At 43.2% G+C, this 22,373-nt stretch overlaps 1 protein-coding gene across 1 annotated transcript in view; it reads left to right on the top strand.

The window, feature by feature from the left end:
* Positions 1-1,494: 1,494 nt before the first annotated feature.
* KCTD1 (potassium channel tetramerization domain containing 1) overlaps positions 1,495-22,373 on the top strand; it is an 80,506-nt gene continuing 59,627 nt past the window's right edge. Inside the window, exon 1 of the mRNA XM_054984859.1 lies at positions 1,495-3,533. Within this exon, the coding sequence (XP_054840834.1) occupies positions 1,674-3,533 (1,860 nt within the window). The 5' untranslated portion in view covers positions 1,495-1,673. The remainder of the gene's footprint in view (positions 3,534-22,373) is intronic.

Here is a 22,373-nt window from a genome sequence, read left to right as displayed (position 1 = left end):
TTACCCAGTCACAGAGTTCTGGATACCCACATATACATGGCTTGCTTCCCTTGGAATCTGCTTATCATCACGTTGCTTTTGTTGTGAATGAAACTGCCCCAGTACCCCAAACGCCTTTTGAAATAAAGGGGTAAAGTACGGGGAAGTGTTAAAAAGGGAGGGGTTGAAAGAACCAGTGCCTCAACAGCGGCTTAAAGTTAAAGGAGGATTTGTGGCATCTGGAAATGTTTGTGGAAATTAACTTCAAAGGGGGGGGGGGAGGAAAATTGGTGATTCCAGCGGGTATTAACTTGAGGGCGGTTTTCGGCAGTGTGAGGGCTTGCAGAGTCCCGTATTGCCTGAGGGAGAGATGCCTGTTTGAAAGCCTAGAAACTGAGGACTGTATGTGTGTGGGGGGGGGGATGGGAGAGAATGGGGAGGGGGTAGATGAGAGTGTGTATGCAAGAGAGAGGCAGAGAATGTTGATGGCTGTGCTCTGCAGGGCTAGGGCTGCGCCTTGTCTGTGCGTGCGTTGCAGCTGCCTGTCCCCGCAGGGTGGGAATAGCTCTAGATTTGCCTCTTGGCTGCGGACTGTGTGGGTTTTACTAGCCCTGGCGGCTTCCAACGCTACTAGCTGCTGGCTTCCTCCAGCTTATTAACGCCAGACAGGAAACAAGCGGGCTTCCTTCTTTTGTACACAGCCTGCCTGGAGTACTCCAAGGCTCTGAATACTCCGAGCTGCACGGAGAGCAACGGTCACCCTTTTTGGGCGCAGCTTTTCGTCCCCCTGCTCGGTCCCCCTCTCGGAGGAGTCGGCTTGCCGTCTTGCCAGACCCGCCGCCCCTCGATTCCAGCTGCATCCTAACGTGTCTGCCTTGCTTAAGGCTGCTCAATGCCTTTGCCGTGAAGCCGAGGAGGAGCGCAATCGACGCGCCTGGTATGCAACCAGTGTGGCTTTTTTTTAGGGGGGGGGTAGGTGGGACGGCCGGGTAGAAGGAGACAAGGGAGGGGGCAATGAGGGAGTCGCTCAAAAGTGCTGACGATCCGAGAAGTTTCTCTTCTGCCGGAGCGAGCTCAGCGCCGTGCCAGCTGCGGGCTGCGATGCCGCCTTTCCGCGTTCGGCTGCCAGAAGCCAGTGGGGAGGAGCTGCCTGGTGCGATAAGCCGCCTGTCCCCTCGCGCTCCCGGCAGAGCTGACAGGCTGCTGCTGCTGTTACAGCCGCTGCCCCGCAGTCCTCGCCCCCACCCCACCCTTTCCCTTCAGTCGCCTGGACCAGCGAAGGGACAAGATCTCCCTTCCCTTCCTCCCGTGAGCAATGAGAGACTGGGGGCTTGCGGGCTGCTCTTCGGGCATCACTTAGCGGACGGCGGCTGGCATCGCACTGGCGCTGGGTAAGTGGCTCCGTCCTGCTCAGCCGGGCCAATATAAGCGAACCCTTCGCATTGTATTAGCCTTGTGTGTAGTGCTAGATTGGGGAGGGGAAGTCTTCCACTCCTCCGTGCCTGTCTGTGGTGCCGTATCTCCCCCTCCCCCCTATTCCTCGCATAGCAGCCACAACCACTGGGAGCGCGGCCCCTTTAAGAGCCCAGCTTTGCCTCCCGGTAGCTGAAGGTCATTAAACACAAAAGCTCTCCAGCGCTGCGGTCCAATATAGCGCATGCGCCCTGCCCGAGGACTGGCAGGGAGACGGCAATATGGCGAGAATGCCTGGCAGCGGCGGAGGAGAGTGGAGCACCGGGGGCGGCGGCAGCGGCGCAGGAAGCGGCGGCGGGGCAGGTGGCGGAGAGAACAATGCCGGGGACCGGCAGCCCGGCCGGGGTGCCCCCCACCGGCCCCTCCACTATTGCAGCGCAGGGGAGGAAGAGGACGGGGAGGACGAGGATGAGATCCAGGAGGTGCAGATAACGGGGGACGAGGAGGCAGCCGACGGGGGGATCCTGCTGCTGGACGAGGAGGAAGACGACGAGGAGGAGATGATGGGGCTGGAGTGGGACGCAGACGAGGAACAGGGCCATATGATCCGTATGGACCAGGGCAACGGGGCGCTGCTGGACTCTCCTGCGGCTGCCGTCTGCGGCGTCAGGGGCCGCCTCGGTGCCGTCAGGGGAGGCGGCGGAACAGGCGCCAGCAGCGGCGTCGGGACTGTGGGCTGCGCTCCCGCGGTGCCCGTTAGCGCCCGCGGCGCTCCCGCCTCCGCGGCGGGGAACTTGCCCCCCGAGGACTCGGACCCGGAGGCGGAGCTGTTGCTGCAGCGGCCCGAGCGGGCCCGGCTGAGCGAGAACACGCGCCTGGCCACCCGCTACGCGGTGCGCATCTTCCGCGAATACCTGAGCGAGAAGGCGCAGAGCCCGGACTTCGAGACCATGGACAAGGGGGCGCTGTGCCGGGTGCTGCGCTCCTTCTACGCCGAGGCGCGCTCCAAGAGCGGGCAGCTGTACTCCAAGTCGTCGCTCATCAGCATCCGCAGCTCCCTCAACCGCTACCTCAACGAGCCTCCTTACTGCCGCACCCTCGACCTCACCAAGGACCCGGAGCTGCGCGCCGCCAACCTGACGCTGGCCGCCGTCATCCGCAAGCTGGAGGAGCAGGGCGCCGGCCCGGTGGTGCAGAAGCAGGCCATCACCCGCGCCGACCTGCGCAAGCTCTACACCTGCAGCGTCTTCAGCACGCAGAGCCCCTTCGGGCTCCTCAACAAGGTCTGGTTCGAGACCTGCATGTACTTCTGCACCCGTGGCCGGGAGAACCAGCGCGAGCTGGAGGAGGACTCCTTCGGGCTGGCCATGGACGAGGACGGGCGCAAGTTCGTCTACTTCAAGGCGCTGGGGCCCTACCACAAGTCACGCTCCTCCTCGTGGAGCAAGAAGCGCGCCGAGAGCAGCGACGAGGAGAACCTGCCGCGCATGTACGAGACAGGCACCGAGTTTTGCCCCTACGCCAGCTTCGTCAAGTACCTGGCCAAGCGCAACCCGCTTTGCAAGGCCTTCTTCCAGCGCCCGCGGGACCACTGCAGCGAGGGCGACGTCACCTGGTATGAGAACAAGGCCATCGGCAAGAACCTGCTGGGCACCCGCATGCAGATGCTCTCCAAGGCCGCCAAGCTCTCCAAGACCTACACCAACCACTGCATCGGCGCCGTCTCCGTCGCCACCCTCAACAGCATCGCCGGCATCGGCACCAAGCTGCCTCCAGGCGCCGGCGCCGCCGGAGGAGGCTGCTGCGCCCTCAACGGCAGGGCCCGCCCCTCGTCCTACATCCTCCCCAAGGACGGCCGGGGCTCTCCTCTCGTCAAGGCCGAGGCGCCGGCCAAGCGCTCCCTCTACGAGGCCCTGTACGCGGCGGGGGGCGGGGCCGCGGCGGGGGGCGACGCCTGCGGTCCCTCCTCGTCCCCCAAAAGACTCTGCCTGAGGCCGGCCGAGCCCCTGGACGCCGCCGCCCCTGTGGTGGTTGTCTCAGTGAAACACGATCCCTTGCCTCTCCTCATGCCCGAAGCCAATGGGCACAGAAGCGCCAACTCTCCCACAGTCATGTCACCTGCTATTGTTTCCCCCACACAGGTAACAAAAGGGAAAAAAATACTCGCCAACCCTGCCTCCCCTTTCTCTATACACAGCCTTTCTTTTCTTTTCCAGTTGCTCCCGTCAATCTAATGGTACCTGCCTAAAGGCTGGTGCATGTTGGTCCACTTCAGGCAGGCAAACAGGCTTGGAGACTTTGCTAGTTTCTTCCACCACTTGGGACAACGACTTCCTGCTTTCTGGTTCTTAGTTTTGGATTTTCTAGAGGAAAGTAAAATTTCATTACAATCACCACCCTCTCAATCCCACCCTATGCAAAGTGTGAATTCTCACACTTGTGTATGTGTTTTCAGATAAGAATAATAGCTGTTGGGGGACACTGGTTGTTTCCTTTTTTAAAGAAAGAGGTACAGTTGATTTAGAAGTTTCTTAGATAAATATTTTTAAGAGTCATATTGAGCCAATGAATTGTTTGATCTCAGAAGTTCAGGAAATAGATCAGATCCACATCAACAGGGAGAGCAATTATAGTCCTTGGAAAGATTGCAAATGCATTTTGCTTTTGTTAAGTGGTGCTTTTGTCTCCAAAGCTATTTTAAGTTATTTGATTTTAATCACACATTTTCCATTCATATTATGTCAATATATACAGCAAGGTGGGCTGCTGGCTGTGTTGCATCCCCAAAATCTAACAACTGCAGGGAAACAATTTTAGTTCAAGCCCCTGCGATTGACTCTGAAACCTCCTGGTGTTCTGGTCTCCAGCATTAACAATGATTTCAGTCTAAGCTCTGAAAGATCTTTGTTCTGTGAATACAGGTACATGACATGCCTGAGCAGTTTCCAAAGTGGAAATACCAGTTTTGTACAAACTGACCCTTTCAGAAGAGTTTGCCAGCTAATCAACCAGCCTGAAGGCTAATTGAAGAAAGGGTCTTTTTGTGAATGGCTGCATAAGCATCTGTCTTCTGGAAAATACATGTGACCTCCCTTTTAGTGATTGGAGTTTGGGGCCACTGGAGTAGAAGAGGGTATTATACTTTGGTCTCCTGCTGGGTGTACCTTATGGCCACAAATAACTAGAGATATGCTAACGTGTAGATAATGTCTTTATTCTGGCTTGTTGTTGAAAGAGAATACCTCCTCGGTATATTTTTAGCATGAAATTATTTCATTCCCAAAGTTAAAGAGATGTTTCAGGGTAGTGTGCACTTATGGGTAGTGTGCACTTATGTCACATGTCTGCAACCAAGAAAGAGACAGTCCACCTTAAATATGCATGTATGGTTTATGTTAGTGCCAGTGAGTGAGAGGATCTGCTTTTTCAACTGAGGATAATCTAATGCTTTCCCCAATAATCAATTAAACCCAATAATTTATCATTATTTCCCCTGAACTTGCATGGGGAGCTTACCTAAGATGAACTTTGTTTACATAGTGGTTTTAAATGTTAATGGCTGTTAAGGCAGACTCTTCAGATAGGAGGAAAAACCAGACAGCTGAGAAAATTATATATGCAGTACATAGAATAAAGACATCTGTTGTTTCTCTCTGTTGATTATTTCCTCCTCCCAAAATGAGCATTCGGTGGCATATTACTAGATACCAAAGATAGTTTAATATTAACATCATTCATTTTTAATATGATTTTTGATTAGACAGAAGAATTTAACTATCTGTTTCTGCACAGGGGAGAAAAAATGTTCTTTGGTTTTGCATAAAAGTGTACATTTTTATTTAGCAGAGAAAACAATTGGCTCCTTTTGCTAGCTATCTTAACAGCAATTAATTTCCCCCAATAATCACAGCATTTCCTGTTTGCAGATGATCTTGTATAAGCTACAGCAAACTTTTTTAAAATGGGTGGTGGTGGTATTGGACACAGATTTTTTTAAAGTAGCATAAGAATGATAAAATATCAGCATGTTTAGAAAAATGAATGACTGGCTTAATAGCCAAAAAGTGTTGAAATGTACAGTCTACTCTTACAGCTGATCATTAATCCGTAGGAAATGGCCTGATCCACAGTAGTTACTGCTTAATTATAAATGTAGACTTTCAAGGCCTTGTTACTGAGTTTACTTCATGAGATGGCATGCCCCTGAACTCCATCGTTGACAAATATTGCCGCTTTCATGATAGTTTCAAGGTCTTGAAGGTCAACACAGACTGATAGTTTTATTGATTGCTGATTGACTGATAAGGAAGTACATGGTGCTGCCCATTCAGCTCTAAAAGTGAATACACTTGAGTTTTAGGTGAAGATCAAGAATGAAATATAAACCACACCTCTAATTAGGAAGGAAGAGGCTTTACGAAGGGCCACTTGATCTATTCAGTGCCACTCCACATCACTTACTGTAATACTGGTATCCTGAGCTTGTGATGTTTGAAATGGGCACACACATTCCACTGAAATTGTGGCCTAATATTATGATGCAAAATACATTGATCGCAACCCCAACATTTCCTGTGTGAAATAAATATATCATATCTGGATTTCCAGTGGTTGACATGGTACATCCCTCTGCTCACAGAATAGAATTTGTATGCTTGTTGTCATTCCAGCAAATATTTAATTTAATTTAATTTATTATATTTATATTCCGCCCTCCCCGCTTTCGCAGGCTCAGGGCGGATAACAAATAGAAACAAATACAAATATCTCAGAGTTGTTTACTTGGTTTCTCAGGTGGTTTCCCATCCATGTTTTGACTAGGTTCTGATCTCCTTTTGTAATAAAACTACAACGTTCATGTTTAGCTCATTCTCTGAGAACAGAAAAATCATATATACTTGTGTCAAACCATTGGAGCTAGGGTTGCCAGGTCCCTCTAATCCCTTGGCGGGGGACTGGGAACCCGGCACTCACCCTCCGTGGCATCTGGTGTCCCTTTTCTGATGTGCAGTACACGCACTGTGCAATTTGGCCCAAAATGGGCCCGTTGTGGGACATGCTGCGGCGGGGTGTGGGGGCACACTGCGCTGCCCGGGGGTGTGCCCCCCCACTGGCCAGGTAAGTGGGGTCGGGGGGAGGAGGTGGGAATAGGGGATCCCCTGCCCTGGGCGTGGGATTGGCAGCCCTAATTGGAGCACAGGTGCTGAATGTAAGTAAGAGCAGCCCTACACTCGATCCAGCAACCCAATTGCAGTGTGGGTATTGTTTAACACTAGCGTTTTTCACAACATATGGTATCTCTATTTTACATCGTTAAAAGATCTGTGTGCATATGGTGTCTATCGCTGGATGAAGTAAATACCAGTATAATGCCGGGATGCATCTAGCAATTCTGTTTGCCTTTCATAATATGAAGACACCTGAAGCAAGATATTCTCAGAACTTAAGTTTTTAGAATTGAGGTACCATTATGCAAAGCAAGAAAGGGAAGTTTAGAGTTGGGATATTTTAAATATGTTGGAATTCCAAGAATGTTCCTTTGTTAATATTTGTCTTGTTCATATGTCTGTCTTTGTTTTTTGCTTGAAGATGTATGCTAGTTGTAGAAGCACTGTAAAAGACAGTAGGAGTGAGGGGAAGTGTATTAAATGTTTTCTTGATTGAAGTATTTGTTTTAGGTAGCAGATCCAGGAGGCCCAACAGTATTTTAATCATACAGGGATGATCTTGACTTTAGCTCCTGAAGTCTTCATGCCAGTGGTGTAGTGGTTACTGTTGAGACTAAAGAGAGAGATTTGTTAGATGGTTATTTGTTTCTTGCATAGTTTTTATTAATTGTCTGCCATCCACAGTTTCTCAAAGTGGCTTGTGTATTAATTTCTCAAAATGTTGAAGATCAGATACTGCAGTACAGCAACTGTAATGATTTATAAAACCAATACATTTAGCCACAAAGTTTAGAAAGCATCCAAGATCCTGGATTCTCCTCAATCAGGGTCATGATGGCAAGGTAAAATACAGATATCTGCTGCACTGTCCTAGCTTAGATGTGCTGTTCTGCTACTTCTAAATATTTACTCTGTGATTTGTATATGAAAGTTATCAAATGCATGGTTACCATATGCAGCTGTTTACACTCCTACAGTTCAATTTATTTTTAAATTTATTGTAATAGATTTATAGTCCACCTTCCCCAGATCAGGTTATTTGGGCACTTAGTGGCCAGAGAGAGACCAGTGCTTGACTATGCTGACTTCTACATATAAGAAAGGAAGTTACAGCCATGAATATCTTCAAAATTTCTTTTTTTTTGTCCAGGGCTATGAACCTAGGGATTGGAGACGACCAAACACAATACACAGCATTATACTAGATGGGATTCATAACAGGAAATGTTATGAATGTTTGAAAATGATACACAGTAGTAGCATTGCAAGGTCTAGTTAAAATTTTTATGCCTGGATTCCAAGCATGCTAGGTTCGCTCATCTGATCAAACAATGAATGCAGATGTTCTAAAGGCATATTTCCACAACCATTTCATCCCATGATAACCACATGGGAAAAGCCAGCCTGTGTCTTGAGAGCCAGTGTGGTGTTGTGTTATGAGCGATCAACTATGATCTGGGAGACTCAGGTTTGAATCCCATCTCTGCTATGGGGGCTTGCTGCATGATCTTGGGCCAGTCATGAGCTTTCAGACCAGCCTCCCTAGCAGGGTTGTTTGGAGGATAAAATAGAGGTAAAAAGAATGGTTTAAGTTGCTTTGGGTCCCCATTGTGGAGAAAGCCTGAGTTTACATGAATAAATGACACAGCTGTGTGAAACCATGGTGAGATGCTATGCTTATCCAGCAGCACACAAAGGAGTCACTATTAGTGCTTGGTAGTGTCGAAAAAGTTGAACTGAAATCTCCCAAGTGGGTAGATTCTGATAACTTGCTTTACTTGACTGAAAGTTGATACAGGTTTGGTTTTTTCTAACGTTGCACAGAGGGTGCAGACATGATAAGGAATCTTAGATCAGTTATAGGTGAAAAAGCACCATGCCATTTCAAGATTTTCAGCCAAGTGTTCTGTGCTTAGTGAGAAAGTAGGAAATTATTTGGTGGCAATATCCCTGCAATATAAAATCTGCTACCTAATTAATCTTTTGTGTCTTTCCATCTGTGTGATACTTTTCTTATGCCCATTTCTTGTTCATTGCCAATGCAGCATTTCAGTTGGATTTTTTTTCTGTTTTCAACAAACCTTTTTTTCAAAAAGCTGAGAAAGTTTAATATTTTGTGTCTCAGATTTGAGTGAACTTCACAGTACCATTAAAAAAGGAAATTATGAGTGCTGAAGTGACACCTCACAAATCCTCTCTTTTCAAATAGTTAAATAATTCACTGTCCTTAGTATATGAACATCAAAGCCCTAATGCACAAACTGTAGAGTGGTAGGTGCCTGAAAGCATTTTCTTTATTAAATGAAGCTTCTGTACGTTTTCTGTGAAAAAGGCTTCTCTTTGCTCACTGTTCTCCTTGCAGAGACCCAGAGATCAGAAAATGTTCAGTTTTAATTGACGAAACTGTATGACAGTGAGTTGCCTTATTTTATGTATCGTCTAGAAATAAATGAGTAGTTAAACCCTTTGAAATATACCACTGCTGCAAAAGCCATGGGCTGTAATTAAATTGAATGTAGGGTTGTATTGTCTGCCGCCTTTAGCTATAAACTTGATAATAGACCTTAGTACGCCAACTATTGTGTTAGAAGTTGGATCCTAATTAGTTATGTGGTAGATTTTTCAGCCATGTTGGAAGACCTATCCTCCTTTTCCTTTTTGTTGTGTCAGAAGCATGTGCATTTTTTCCTCTTCAAAAGAAACAAGAAATGAGTGCGTTGTATCATATCGATGTGCCATTTACTGCTTATGTGCCATATATTGTGGGTTCAGCAGAGGTGATTTCAGTACATTTTGGATTCAGTATTATTTGCATAAACTTGTAAAGTGTATGCCTGAGGGAAGGCTGTTTTTAAACTCTTGATTTTCAAGCACTAGTTTTCTAAAAGAAAATGGTAGCTCTGTATCATACTTAATGTTGCCCAATTGCAGGTTCTGTAAGTTAGTGGGCAATAGGTTGAAAACAAGTCTTAAATATGAGCTAGTTTTCTTTGCACAACTCTTCCCCCCGCTCCCATCACCCACTACATTTATATTTTGAAAAAGGAAGGTTAAATAAAAACTCAGAAAGATGTACCAAGCATTGGAATCCTGGGGCATGATCTTTTTGTTAATTTAATTTGTATTTAATTTAATGCATAATCTGCTTTGAGTCTCAGTGAAAAAGATGGACGATATAAAATACAAATAAATAAAATAACTTTAGTTTGTGCAGAGATGGCACAAGAGCTTTGGAAAAATCTTTTACCACCTGGTTATTTACCATTGGAGCATATGAGAGCTGTTACATGAAGTATCTAAGTGCAGAGAATTCTATTATGTACCCACATCCTATGGAAGCGAGAGAGTGGTAGTTTAAGTTTCGTTTATTACGGTCCTAAGACCAGTATACAAATTAATCAAGCAAGGATACAAAAGGATACAATAAAGGAAAAAATGATTAACTTTAAGAACTTTTAAAATGCAATTTCTGTAATTTAAAAACTGATGCACAAAACTTAGAGACTTGACGTGTAGACCTAAAATTTTTATCATGTTGAGTAATGGAGTAATGAATCTGAGACGAACCTCCCTATAAAATGGAGAACTAAAAAACGTGCTCAACAGACTTGACCTCACCTGGGTGGCATGGGCACAATTTTTTTAGGTAGGGTTTTTTGTTGTATCTGACTTAGATAACCGCAGATCGTAGAGTGGAGCACCTAGCTAGAGTAAACAGCCTTCTAAAACTATATGCTTCCACAAAAGCCAAGTACGCTGCTGGCTGAGATGTAAAGAGAGTGGTAAATTCTCTGTGCAATGTAAGGGATGCTTACAGGTGACCTACTACCCACAAAATGTTATGTCTACTTTGTTAAGTTACTAGCACAACTACAGAAACTAGGATCAGCAAGTATTGTGGCACTCTGCTAATGTAATAGCCTCTGTAGTCTTAGATTGCATGACCTTTGGTCATCATTGCAGCTTCTCATTAAATAAAGTTGGTTATTTTTTGAGAAACTAAGTTCAGCAAAATAACAGCACCTGAAAGGCTAACAAATTTATTCGTGAATAATAAGCTCACATTATCAGAAGTTATTTGTATCTGATACAGTGAGCTCTGATTCATGAAAAGTTATACTGGAATAAATGGTTTTAGCCTTTTTAGGTTCCACTGGACATCTTTTGCCAGTACAGACTCAATAGGGTCACTCATGCAAAATTAATTACAACAAAAATAGGAACTTTCTATCTGGGGAGGGGGGTTGGGGTGGAATCCTTTAAATATATCAGTATAAAGTTATGATATAGTACTACAGAGATGATTAACCTTTTTGTAATAATTGGTAATTAATTGGTAAGCCATTTTATCCCACTCCAAGCATCTCTTCATCTGTCTCTTCCGAGAAGCCTCTGGCTTTTTGCCTTTAATCGATTAAATGCTCCATTACAAATCATGCTAGCATTAAGCCCCATATTGCAAGCAAAGAAATATTCCAAAGATCCATTATGCTATATTGTGTTTCATTATGCAAGTGTAATTGAGACAAGGTTTTTATTTATTGTTTGCAGTAAATCATACAGTGCATATAGTAGCTAGTTATGAATGATGTGGATGGTCTTGTAAAAATAGCAGCACTCTATTCTAGGAAGAAACTAGACAGTCAATAGGAAAAAGATTCTTCTTGGCTTCCATTGAAAACCAGAAGTCCTGTTAACATGTTTGGAAAAACTGGCGAACTAAAAGCGGATTGCATCTGGCTTTGGCTCTCTCTTTCCCAGTGTCTGCTTTTTGGCAAAATGCTGTATGCACAATCTTCTGAGGGGCAAACATCTCACATGGGTCAGAATTTCTCTGCGTATGCACCGTTAGGAACTGTTGCCAAATGAACAGATTTTTAAATGAGGGTAAGAGGGCAGGCATGATTCCCCACCCCCCCCCACCCCCATCCCTGGTTGAAGTCTGAATAGGAGTGCTACTGCTCAGTAAAGGATATATTTGAATAGGATGATTGTATACGTTGGTCTTTGTTTTCCTTTTTTTTTTTTTTTGAGTCACTGGGGCAACTCCAAGCTAAAGTGCAGGTCATATCAACTCCATAGCTAATATACTGCGAGGAACAGTGGAGAAGGGAGAAATCCAACAAGGCATGTGCTAGAGCTCACTTCAAAGCCTACTTTGTGGCAGTGATGGTGGTAAAGAAACAATATTTCTCCACCACCATTGCATCCGTATAGTGTAGACCTGCCGAACTCGTCCGAGTGGTTGGGGCTTATTGGGTTCTGATCTACAGGAGGAGGTGAACTGCTCTCTCATCCATTCGGACTCTACATTAGCAGTGACAGCATCAGATTTCCCAGGGTGCTGCTTTGTCCAGTGGTGTGGGATACCTTTCAGCTTGTCCAATCTGAGGATGTGGAGAGGATTCTTGGAAGCTTAAGACCTACTGCCTGCTTGTACGAGCTTTGCCCGTCCTAGATACTTAAATCTGTTGGGGGGTGGGCACTGGTGGACTGGTTACAGAAGGCAGTAAATGCCTGAGAGAAGGGGTAGTCACCTCTTCCTTGGAGCAGGCAGTGGTGCATCCACTTTTAAGGAAACCTACTCTGAACCCAAGAGAGTTAAATAACTACCGTCCAGTCTCAGATATACCATTCCTGAAAGAGGTGATTGAATGAGCAGAAGCTGGGCAACTTCAGGGATTCATAAATGAAGCAGATTTTAGGCCTGGTTATGGGACTGAAATGGCCTTGGTCACCCTGGTGGAATACCTGCACTGGGAGATGAACAGGGGAAGTGTGACCCTGTTAATTCTCCTCAACCTCTCAGTGGCTTTGATACCATCGATCATAGTGTTTTTCTGGACCACCTTTTGGGGTTGGGTTCCTGAGACATTGTTCTGTGGTGCTTTCAGTCCTACCTTGGAGGTAGTTTTCAGATTGCGGTGCTAGGGGACTGTTGCTCCGCCACTTGGCCTCTTGCCTGTGGGGTTCCACAAGGTTCTGTCTTGTCTCTCAAGCTTTTTGATGTCTGTGTAAATCTTTTCGAGATTTGGGATGATTTGCCACCAATATGCTAATGACTCTTCACTTTTTCTTGTGCTTACAGCAGATAGGGAGCCCGTGGAGGCTGAACAGGTGGAGGCAGTTTTGGGATGGATGAAGGTAAACAGACTGAAACTGAATCCTGACAAAACAGAGGTGCTACTGGTGGGAGGAAGGTTTGACCCAGGAATGGGGATACTTCCTTTTCTAGATGGGGTTGCACTCCTCCTAAAGGTGCAGGTTCATAGCTTGAGGTTGCTGCTAGACCTGGGCCTCCTGGGATGAACAGGTGGCAGCAGTGGCTAGGGTTGCCTTTCACCAGCTCCAGCCCTTCTTGGGAGGGAAAGATCTTGCCACTGCGTCACATGCCTTGTTAACATACATCAACTTTGGTGATCTTCAGAGGCATTGCTTCAGGTGCCCCTCCACTCCTGAGGCTAGATGGGTGGCAACCCAAGAAAGGGCCTTCCCAGTTGTGGCGCTGAAATGTTGAAACTCGCTCTCCAGATTTGCCTGTTTCCCTCTGACATTATATTTAGCCAGTGGCTGAAGACTTTTGTTCCTTTGGCATACCCCCAGTAAACTCTTGTGTTTGTTTTTATGTCTATATTTTTATTGTATTTATATATGCATTATCTTTTTAATCTATATTTATCTTTTATTTGTCACTTTTGGGGACCCTGAGTAGAAGGGTGGCATATAAATATTTTAAATAAATAAAAACTCTACCTTCTTTTATTTTAAAACAAATGGGACATTATTGGACCACTTATGCCATGGTTTACTTCTGTAGAATTTTACTGTCACTGTTCTGAACTAGGATAAAATCCTGGTGTTCTCTATAGATGATTGTATACGTGTGGATAGTTTAGAACATGTGTCATTTGGTTATGCTGGATCACTTGTATACATTAATCATCTGGCTACCTACTTTGCATTGGGTTAAATTTTTTTATGGCAAAATCTGATCCAGTGTGGCCAGAGACTAGAAGTGTAAAATAGCCCCTACTATTAATATTGTCCCATCTCTCCTTACCCATCAAACTATGTGTGCATCTCTGTATGTATGCATGTAGCAGGTTGGGATAAAAGTTTTTTACCCCAGACAAGCTGTATGCTTTGTCTGATCCCTTATTTCTGTACTTTAATTTCATTGATTTCTATTAATCACAACAGTAATAGACAAATCTAACTAAAGAGAGGTAACATATGGCCATATATTTTCCCTTGTATCACTTAAGTTGTTTCCTTGTACATGTGTCTAGGTGGTATCTGTCTGGAAAAGACTCGCAGCCCATACTGCTTTTAAAGCATTACATTTCTTTCAGTTCTGAAGTTTGGTGGACACGAATTATAGGCATGTCTGTCACAGTTTAAATTACCATGACTTCTGTGTATATTTTCTTCAAACCAAACAAAAGTGTGTGTTTGTGTTTGTTAATATTGCTAATTCATTTTTGCCTTTGTTCTCAAGCACTGGTTTGATTTAGGTTACTTTGTGGTTTTCACAGGGATTCTTCCCTCCATGGGTGGGAGAGCTCAGAACTTGTGTGCAGCTTGATAGTATTGATTAGGACAGAAGTAGTGCTGTATAAGTTTATTATTGCAGCTCACCTTTTAGGATTTGGGTGTGAATTTTGTCAGCAGTCTAGTTCTGAAACCAGCTGAGTAATACCTATGCCTTCAGATAAATATTGTCTAGGCGTTTTCTGTCTGCATTGTGAAATTAATCTTAACTCATGCCATAATGATTACAGAAATAACTGTTGTTACTAGTCTGTGCATTGACTCTGGGTGTTCTACATGCCAGTCTTTTCTTAGAGAAGAGGACATACCAGTGGATATGAAGTGTTACATTGTTTGAATTATCAAGGGTATTTTAATTTCCAAAATTTTAATTATGCAGGTCCTGAAGCATTGGATATCCTTTTAGTCATGTGCATCCCTTGTGGAGTAAACAAGCATGCTTTTTTACCTCTTTTTAAAGAATAGGATGTCCTGATATAGTTTAAATGTTGCCTTATAGTCCAACTACTTAAACTATTTTTGTGTGTGCATATGTGTGCATGCCGCTTTCAGGAAAGCTTCACCTTTCACCTGAAGTCGTAGTGGTTTAGTTATAATATTATATTGGTCTAGCAGAATGAATTAAGTTGGTTTAGTTGCTTAGCCAAAAATGGTTGCTTTTGAAATGCTCTTGCAGATCAGCCACATTCACAGTTCACTGAAGCAAGGGAAATCCAAGTCTCTGTGCATTATTTTATGTCTGATGGATATTTCAAATGTTATAGTATCTTAAGTCACTCACTAAAACCCTCAAAATACTGATCTGCATTTCAGTGAAAGCTGTGAAGCAAGCCTGTGCAAGCTGTGATCTACCAAGCCTAACACAGCCCACTCGCTGTGTCTGAGGTCCATTGGGGATTCAGTGGACATTCGGGCTTTGTTGTCTGCCTGGACTGTGGAAATAGGGATCTCGTCAAGCTCCTGTCACAGTACATGACTGATGGGCAGTCCCACATTGGTGGGTGACCAGTTGCAAAAAACCTGCTGTGAATCCCTGTTCCCTGAGTTGGAGCCATCTCAAAAAACATTAAACCATCCCCTGGAAAGTTTTGTTGGCTTTGTGTTAGTCATCTGGAGCCATTTGCTATGTGCAGAATCCCAAGGGTACTTGTTAATATAATTTCTCTTTAATCATCCCACATATTTCAAACCCTCACAAGCTCTTCCTCAGGGAATTCCATAACGACTACAAGGGGAGCAAGTATACTTTTTTCTGTCCTTCTGAATGGTGCTGAATGTTTACCTTTTGGATTTCCCCCTTCTGCCTTTTGTAGCATACAGGTGCATCCCTCCTTGTCTTTGTGTTTGCTGCAGTAGTGCTTTTGGTGCATATGATTTCTTCTTGTGGCACACTGTTGTGTAGCTGGAGGGTCTTTTCTTTGATGAGGAAAGTTCTAGAAAGACTCTTGGCCTGTTTGAATTGTGTGAGACTTTGTGAAATGATAGTTGAGGCCAGGTAAAATGTGATGGTGAATCCTTTTGCTCTGCTATTACCTGTTGGTGCCCCACATTGTAGGAATTGATATGCAACCAGAGGAAGATGCATTATTCAGCCAAAAAATCAGTTGTTTCAAAGTTACGAGTCTTCAGACTGGCTGGCAGCCGTTAATGCTGATGCCTTACACTGGAATTTCATTTTCTGAGATTAGGACTGACACATAGGAGTTCCATAATAAAACATTTGAAAAGCATTGTTTTAAATAATGGATAGTAGACTCCAATTCTCCTTTATAAATGTATCTATAAATCTTATTTTTAAATATGCCTTTCATACAGCATTTACTAGATTGTCACAGATGAACGTGATGGCTTAGACATCTGAACATGTACAAAATATAAACACTCTTTTGTAATAAAGATGAGTCCATAATTGCCAGATAGGAATTTTTAAAAAGTCATTAAAACTATGAGAAAAAGTGTAAATATATCCCATCGTTGAATTACAAACTGCTGTCCCTTATGTCAGCATATCGCATGTATCTTCATTTATGACGTCTGAGAAGAACTGGGAGGAAGTGGAAGGTAGAAAACAAGTTCTGTAGTAAACAAAACACAAGTGTATTATTTGGACAGAAACTCTCTCTTAGCGTGTCAGTAGGTAGGGCTACCAGTATAATGGGATATCAAGTAAAAAACTTTCTAACATCACATGCTTAAAGAGATCACATTCATATGTGATTATTAACATAATATAGTTATTTTATTGTTGCCAAAATTATTCATATTTAAACAATAAACACATTCTTGAAAACATATTGTATATATCTACAGTATACGTAGAAATTATCATTATCTAGTACTATACATTGGCTTATATAAAGTTTTACATACGACGTACTGAGTAAAACCTTGTCTGTCGAAGCATTTTACTCATCCTGAAAGAGAAGATAATTCATAGGAGTTTTTTCAGGGCTCCCCAAAATTTCTCAAGATTTCCACTGAAAAAATACATTTTTTGTGTGGAAACCTTATCCTAAGAAGCATTTCATTCATTCCAAAGAGAAAACATTTCATAGGATGTTTTTTCCCCAATGCTCCTTGTAATTTTCCAATTTTTCCATTTTCCCCCCTCAGGCCTTCACGTCTCTAGAGCTGCAGCAATATTAATCTGTCTTTGGGGCCTAACTGAGATTGCTCCATATCTTTCTCTATTTTGTTAGACTTTGAAGATCAAGTAATGGGGTCCTTATAGACACCTATTTTAATTATTTACTTACTTCATTTATGGCCTTAAGGTGAATTACACAGTATAAGGCAATGCAGTCAAATAGCATGAGACATCCAACAAAAGGATCTCAAAAATTAGAAGTAATGAACAGAAAAAATATCAGGCATGATATGACATAAATAATTTCCAAAAGTGGGAAGGGGGGGTGTTAACAGAAATAGAAAACAGTGCTGTACAATATTCACTAGGTGTTTCTGGACTCAAAATACAGTTTGTCTGTTTTGCTTTAAAATGTCTTAAGCCCAGAATACCTGAAGGACAGCCTCCACCGGTATCATCCAACTCGAGATTTGAAGTCAGCCCAGATAGCTTTCCTTCAGGAACTACCCATAGCAGAGGTTCAGTTGTTGGGAACCCACTGGGAGGGCTTTTCAACTGGTTCCCAGACTTTGATCATCCCTCACACATTGAGAACAGCTACTTACTTAAAAGCTTTCTAAGAGAGATTAAATACCTGATTTCTCAGCAGAACTTGAGTCCAGTGGCACCTTAGAGAGCTCTAAAGGGAACTCTGACTCTCGAAAACTTATACCTTGAAAATCTTGTTGGTCTCTAAGGTGCCATTGGTCTCAAGTCCTGCTGTTCTACTGCAGACCAACACAGCTACACACCTAAACCTGCCTTTTCCCGAGGGTCTTTGAGTTAGATCAATAAGAATGAACAGTAGGAGTAGCTCTGTTAGAAAACTGATTATAATCAAAGTAATTACTGTATTTTAGTATTTTTTACTGTGCTGTAAAACACCTTGGGGACTTTTTTTAGTTGAACCATAGTGTATAAATAAAAATGGCTGTTTTAGAAAGCAGCATTCTCCTGTTTATTATTCATATCTAGTATGCAGTGTGATGTGGGTTTCACCTGACAAGTATCTTTTCAATCTGTTGAATTAAAAAAAATTCTCAGACAAATGTGCTCTTGAAATACCCTTTTGTTTGGAGACATAAGTATACTCCCATTATAATGTGAACTCAAGAATTCAACTGAATGTCACTGTTTGGCGCTGTTGAGTTCACAGCCACATTTTGCTTCTGTGGCCATCCTAACCCCATTCATTACTATTCTTTCAAAATGAGAACCAAACCCACAAATCATAATTACCAGAGCATCAACAAAGCAAAGCATTGTTTTCTAGAGGTTGGTTTTAAAAAGGGGTCCCCAATTGCAGATTAATAGATTCAAGTGTTTGAAGACTACATGATGGATCATGTGAGATGGTAACTTTATAAGGTGTGATAGATTCCGTGGAGCACAGTCTGCTTGGAAGTGTTCCTAGGCAAGCCTTATGGAAAGTAATTCATCTCCGTGGGGCTTCAACCTGCAGAGAGAGAGAGTCACTTTTTTTCTACATGTGTATTACATTATCTGTTGTAAGCTTAGAACAATTCCATCTATCATCACACTTAAGGATGATTTGTACTTTTATAATGTTTTTATTTATCAGTGCTGAAGTTATTCTTTCAGTGTGGCCCATAATGGCAGATCGTTTTATAGATGGAATGCTGACAAAATTTAAAGGGTTGAAAGTAAATTGATGACTCAGACCTGCATTTCTGGGAGTTGGCAACCATCTTGTCAGACGTAAATGGACTCTGCCTCCATTGTCTACTTACCATTGACCGAAGGGACAAAATGGGCTGGTTTGGATTCATGGAAGTCATGTGACAGTACAACACTGACTCCCATTCTTTGCTGGGAAAGGGCAATCTAAAGAAAACAGGGATACTATTGCAATTGTGGAAGTGAGGAGGGCTGGGCTGCTTCCCTTTACTACAACCTCTGCTCCCTTTACATTGTAGTTGGATTTTTTTGGCTTATTGGGCTGCCAAGAAACAGCTTTGAGCCTAGCAATGATAATTTTTTGAGCAGAGGAGTAGACCATAGCTATAAGGTTGCCAGCCTCCAGGTGTGGCTGGAGATCTCCTGGAATTACAGCTGATCTCCAGGTGACAGAGATCAGTTTCCCTGGAAAAAATGGCTGCTTTAGAGGGTGGGTTCTATGGCATTGTATCATTCTCAGGCCCCTCCCCCCAAATCGCACTCTCTCCAGGCTCCACCCCCAAAATCTCCAGGAATTTCCCAGCCTGGACCTGGCAACCCTACATAGCTATGAGCTTTTTATCTCGATCCCAGCATGAGCTGCAGAGTGTTGTACTTGCTGTTCTTGTGACCTGGGTATTAGTATCTGCATGCCCTTCTGGATGTGTTGTTGTTTTAAAGTTTGAGGGAAAGGATGGCCTTTATGTCCTCCTGCCATTTTTATGCAAGGGTAAGGTCCTCTAATTTTCTGCTTGTGCATCCATGTGTGAGCTCCAATGGTTATGTGATGATTTAATGGTATTAAAAATGACATTTATTTTAAGCAGCATTTGTGAACACTAAAAAGACATAACTTATCTGTTATTGTATGCAAGATTCAGATACATGCATGTATGCATTGAGCTGACTGATTTTAAAGTGGTTTTTATACAAGCTTAATACACTATCAGTTGCACCCTTCTAAGCCCACTGACCAATGGATTTAGAAGGGTGTAACTCTGGCTAGTATTACGCTATATCGCTATTTTGTACTTGTATGCTTTTCCCCCTTCTACCTGGAGAAGTACACACGTGAAGTACATAATTACGCAGGCAGGCAAGGCATTTGCTATGGCAGTCAGAAATGTCTCTGTTAGCAGAATGCTACCACGTGTGTGCTTATGTCAAAATACTGCTGCTGAACTTAATATTTTTGCTGGGAGGAACATTTGAAATATGCAAATTAATAAGAACCAACAAAAGAAGAGGTTGATTGATTCAAGGAAAAGGCTGCTTTTTTAAGAATTGTATTATTTTAACATGATTTAGAAGAGCCAGTGGGTTGCAAAGGCAAAGCCTCTGTCACCTCAGAAGCTTCCAAATCAGCAAATTTCCCAGGGTGAAATTATCTCTTGATGCTTTCTCAGCAACGATGGCAACTGGCAGTGTTTGTTTCACTTCTGAGGGTGAAATTGCCTGGGGGAAAATAAACATCTAATACGCCTCTGGAAGTTTTATGATGGGTGTTAACTTTTTGCTGTTAGGTAGATTATCTGGAACAATAGCAAGGGGATGTGCTGATGAAGATCCAACAGAAATCATCATGAGTATTTTTATGCTTCATAAATGTAGATAAAGATAACGCTTTTGTCAAGTTTGGGAGTGTTAACTAGTTGTCACAAGACAATAAGCAGGCCTCCGGCCTCAAGGTTAACCTGTATTTTCTAAAGTATAGCCAAATGAGAGGGACCAAGATGCGCGCACATTTTTTTCTGCCTCTTGAAAAGCACTCCCTAGTTTCAGCAAGTCGTGCATTCAAAAGAGCATGAAAATGTTCAAGGGAAGGGATAGGAATTGGTGTGTGTGCCAACTGTAGCAACAACCAGGATGAAATTTCTTGGTTTTGCCATTTGAGAGCAATGAAAACTTTTGCAACATCGCACATTGGGAAGGTTGGCCCAAGTGCCTGTCAGAATGCACACTCAAGCCTTCTATATCATTGCTCTCAATTGAATGCAGGCTGAGATACACATTCTGGAATGGTGTTCTGGCAGCTCTTTAAAATACCCACTTGATGTGATGGGTATCACATGGGTATTTTTAAAATGGCCTGTTTTGGGCCCAGATCGCATCCCCCGCCCGGCACCAGCCTGATCCAGGCTGTTTTGGGCCCTAAATAGGCCCCAAATGGCAAAAACGGCCCAGGTTGGGGCCAAAATAACCTGGTGCCGGGAGGGGGAGGGTTATTTAAAGATTTGACAGTTGTTTAGTGGATATCCCTTTAAGCCTCCCTTAATTGCTTAAATGATTGATAGGATATATATTACGTTGTTCGCCCTCAAATTGCTAATGAAAATTGCTGTTATTAGCAACAATGCTTGTATTTTAAGTATTTAATAAGATTATATAAGAACAGTGTATTGTATTATTATATATTTATTACATTTTGAGTCCGATGTTTATCTTGATACAATTTAGGCAGCTTAGCATGTTGGCTTATGAAGAAGCGTTGTGAAACGGGATATTTTAAGAGCTGGCGCACCCATTGCCAGCTCTCCTGGAACATTGCTTCCCGTTGTTGGTGACTTTGGTTCTTCATGATGGGCATTTGCCTACAAAAGAAAAAAAAGGAATTTATATGAAATATGGACTTACTCTATGAATTGTGATACTTACCTTCTCTATGAGCATTGGTTTGGACTGGATTCAGATAAATTGTGGTATTTATTTATTTCAGAAATATCAGCTACTTGGAGTAGGAACATCCTATAAGGATTGTATTATGAGAGATTTTGGTTTACAGTGTATGCTTATATAATAATTTTGCACTAATTGCACTTGCACTTTAAAATTTAAATTAAAAATCTACAAAAATATTATTAATTCAGGTCTCTTAGGACTTCGTGTCCCATTGGTTTTTGCAGTTGTGTGAGACCTGCCCCTCCTTTTCCGTTCTGGGCAACAGGGAAAACCTGCAGAAGATTGCCCGGACCACTGGGAAGCCTAGGTTACTGCACTCTTGTGTTTCTACTTGAGTAAAAGCTAGAGCAAGTGGAAATTTTGTGCTTGATCCAGTACCTTGTTTCCACTTTGTCTAATGTAGAGGTGGTCCTCAGCTACCAGAGTGTGTTCCTCAGGCACTAGGCACTTCCATTCACAAAGGAGTGAGTAATTTCTTTCAAGGTGCTGAAGATTGCCTAGTACCAGAAGAAAGTGATGCCTGATAGAGGACCACCTCTGCAACAGGTGATGAAAAGATCAAGCAAAAACAAGGCATACGATCCCAGCCATGGAAACAACAACAAAAAATGACCATGTTATACCTGAAGCATTGAGCTGAACCGAGGAAGGAAACATCATTAAAAATTCACAAAATGCTTGGAAATTTCTGTGAGGTACATGCATTGAAAGTTGAGATAAAAATCCTTTACAAATTTTTGTGACTTGCTGCAGGATATCTGAGACCCAGCTTTGTATACTGGTTAAAGTTTTGGCCAAGGATCTTGGAGACCCAGGTTCAAATTCTTGCAGTGCCTGAAGTTGCTGGGTCACCTGGACATTCCCTCTTAGCCTAACCTACTTCACAGGGTTGTTGTGAGGGTAAAATGGAGGAGAGGAGATCAATGTAAGCTGCCCTGAGCACCTTGGAGAAAGGGTGGGGGGAAGTGTACTAAATGATGAAACCGGTTGGTTAATTTATTTATTGGTGTGATAACTTGATGTGAGGGCTGCATTCAGGCCTCATGGCTATATCAGAGCTTAATCAAAAAAGCATAGTTTCTCTTAGTGCAGCTGTTGTGTACTGACTTCATTGAAGCTTTTTTCCTCCTCTTTGGAGTGTAGCTATTTTTCTCCTCTTTGATGTAGCTGTTTTTCTGCATTCTGAAATTCACTTAGACATGACACATCATATTGATTAAAATTAATTCTTTGGTCATAGTAGTGATTCTGCCTGCTTCACTGAATGTGGAAAAAAATCT

This window comes from Eublepharis macularius, chromosome 7 (assembly GCF_028583425.1).
Source record: "Eublepharis macularius isolate TG4126 chromosome 7, MPM_Emac_v1.0, whole genome shotgun sequence".
NCBI lineage: Eukaryota > Metazoa > Chordata > Lepidosauria > Squamata > Eublepharidae > Eublepharis > Eublepharis macularius.
Note: the sequence above shows the minus strand (reverse complement) of the source record. Positions and strands in the feature narration are given on the sequence as shown.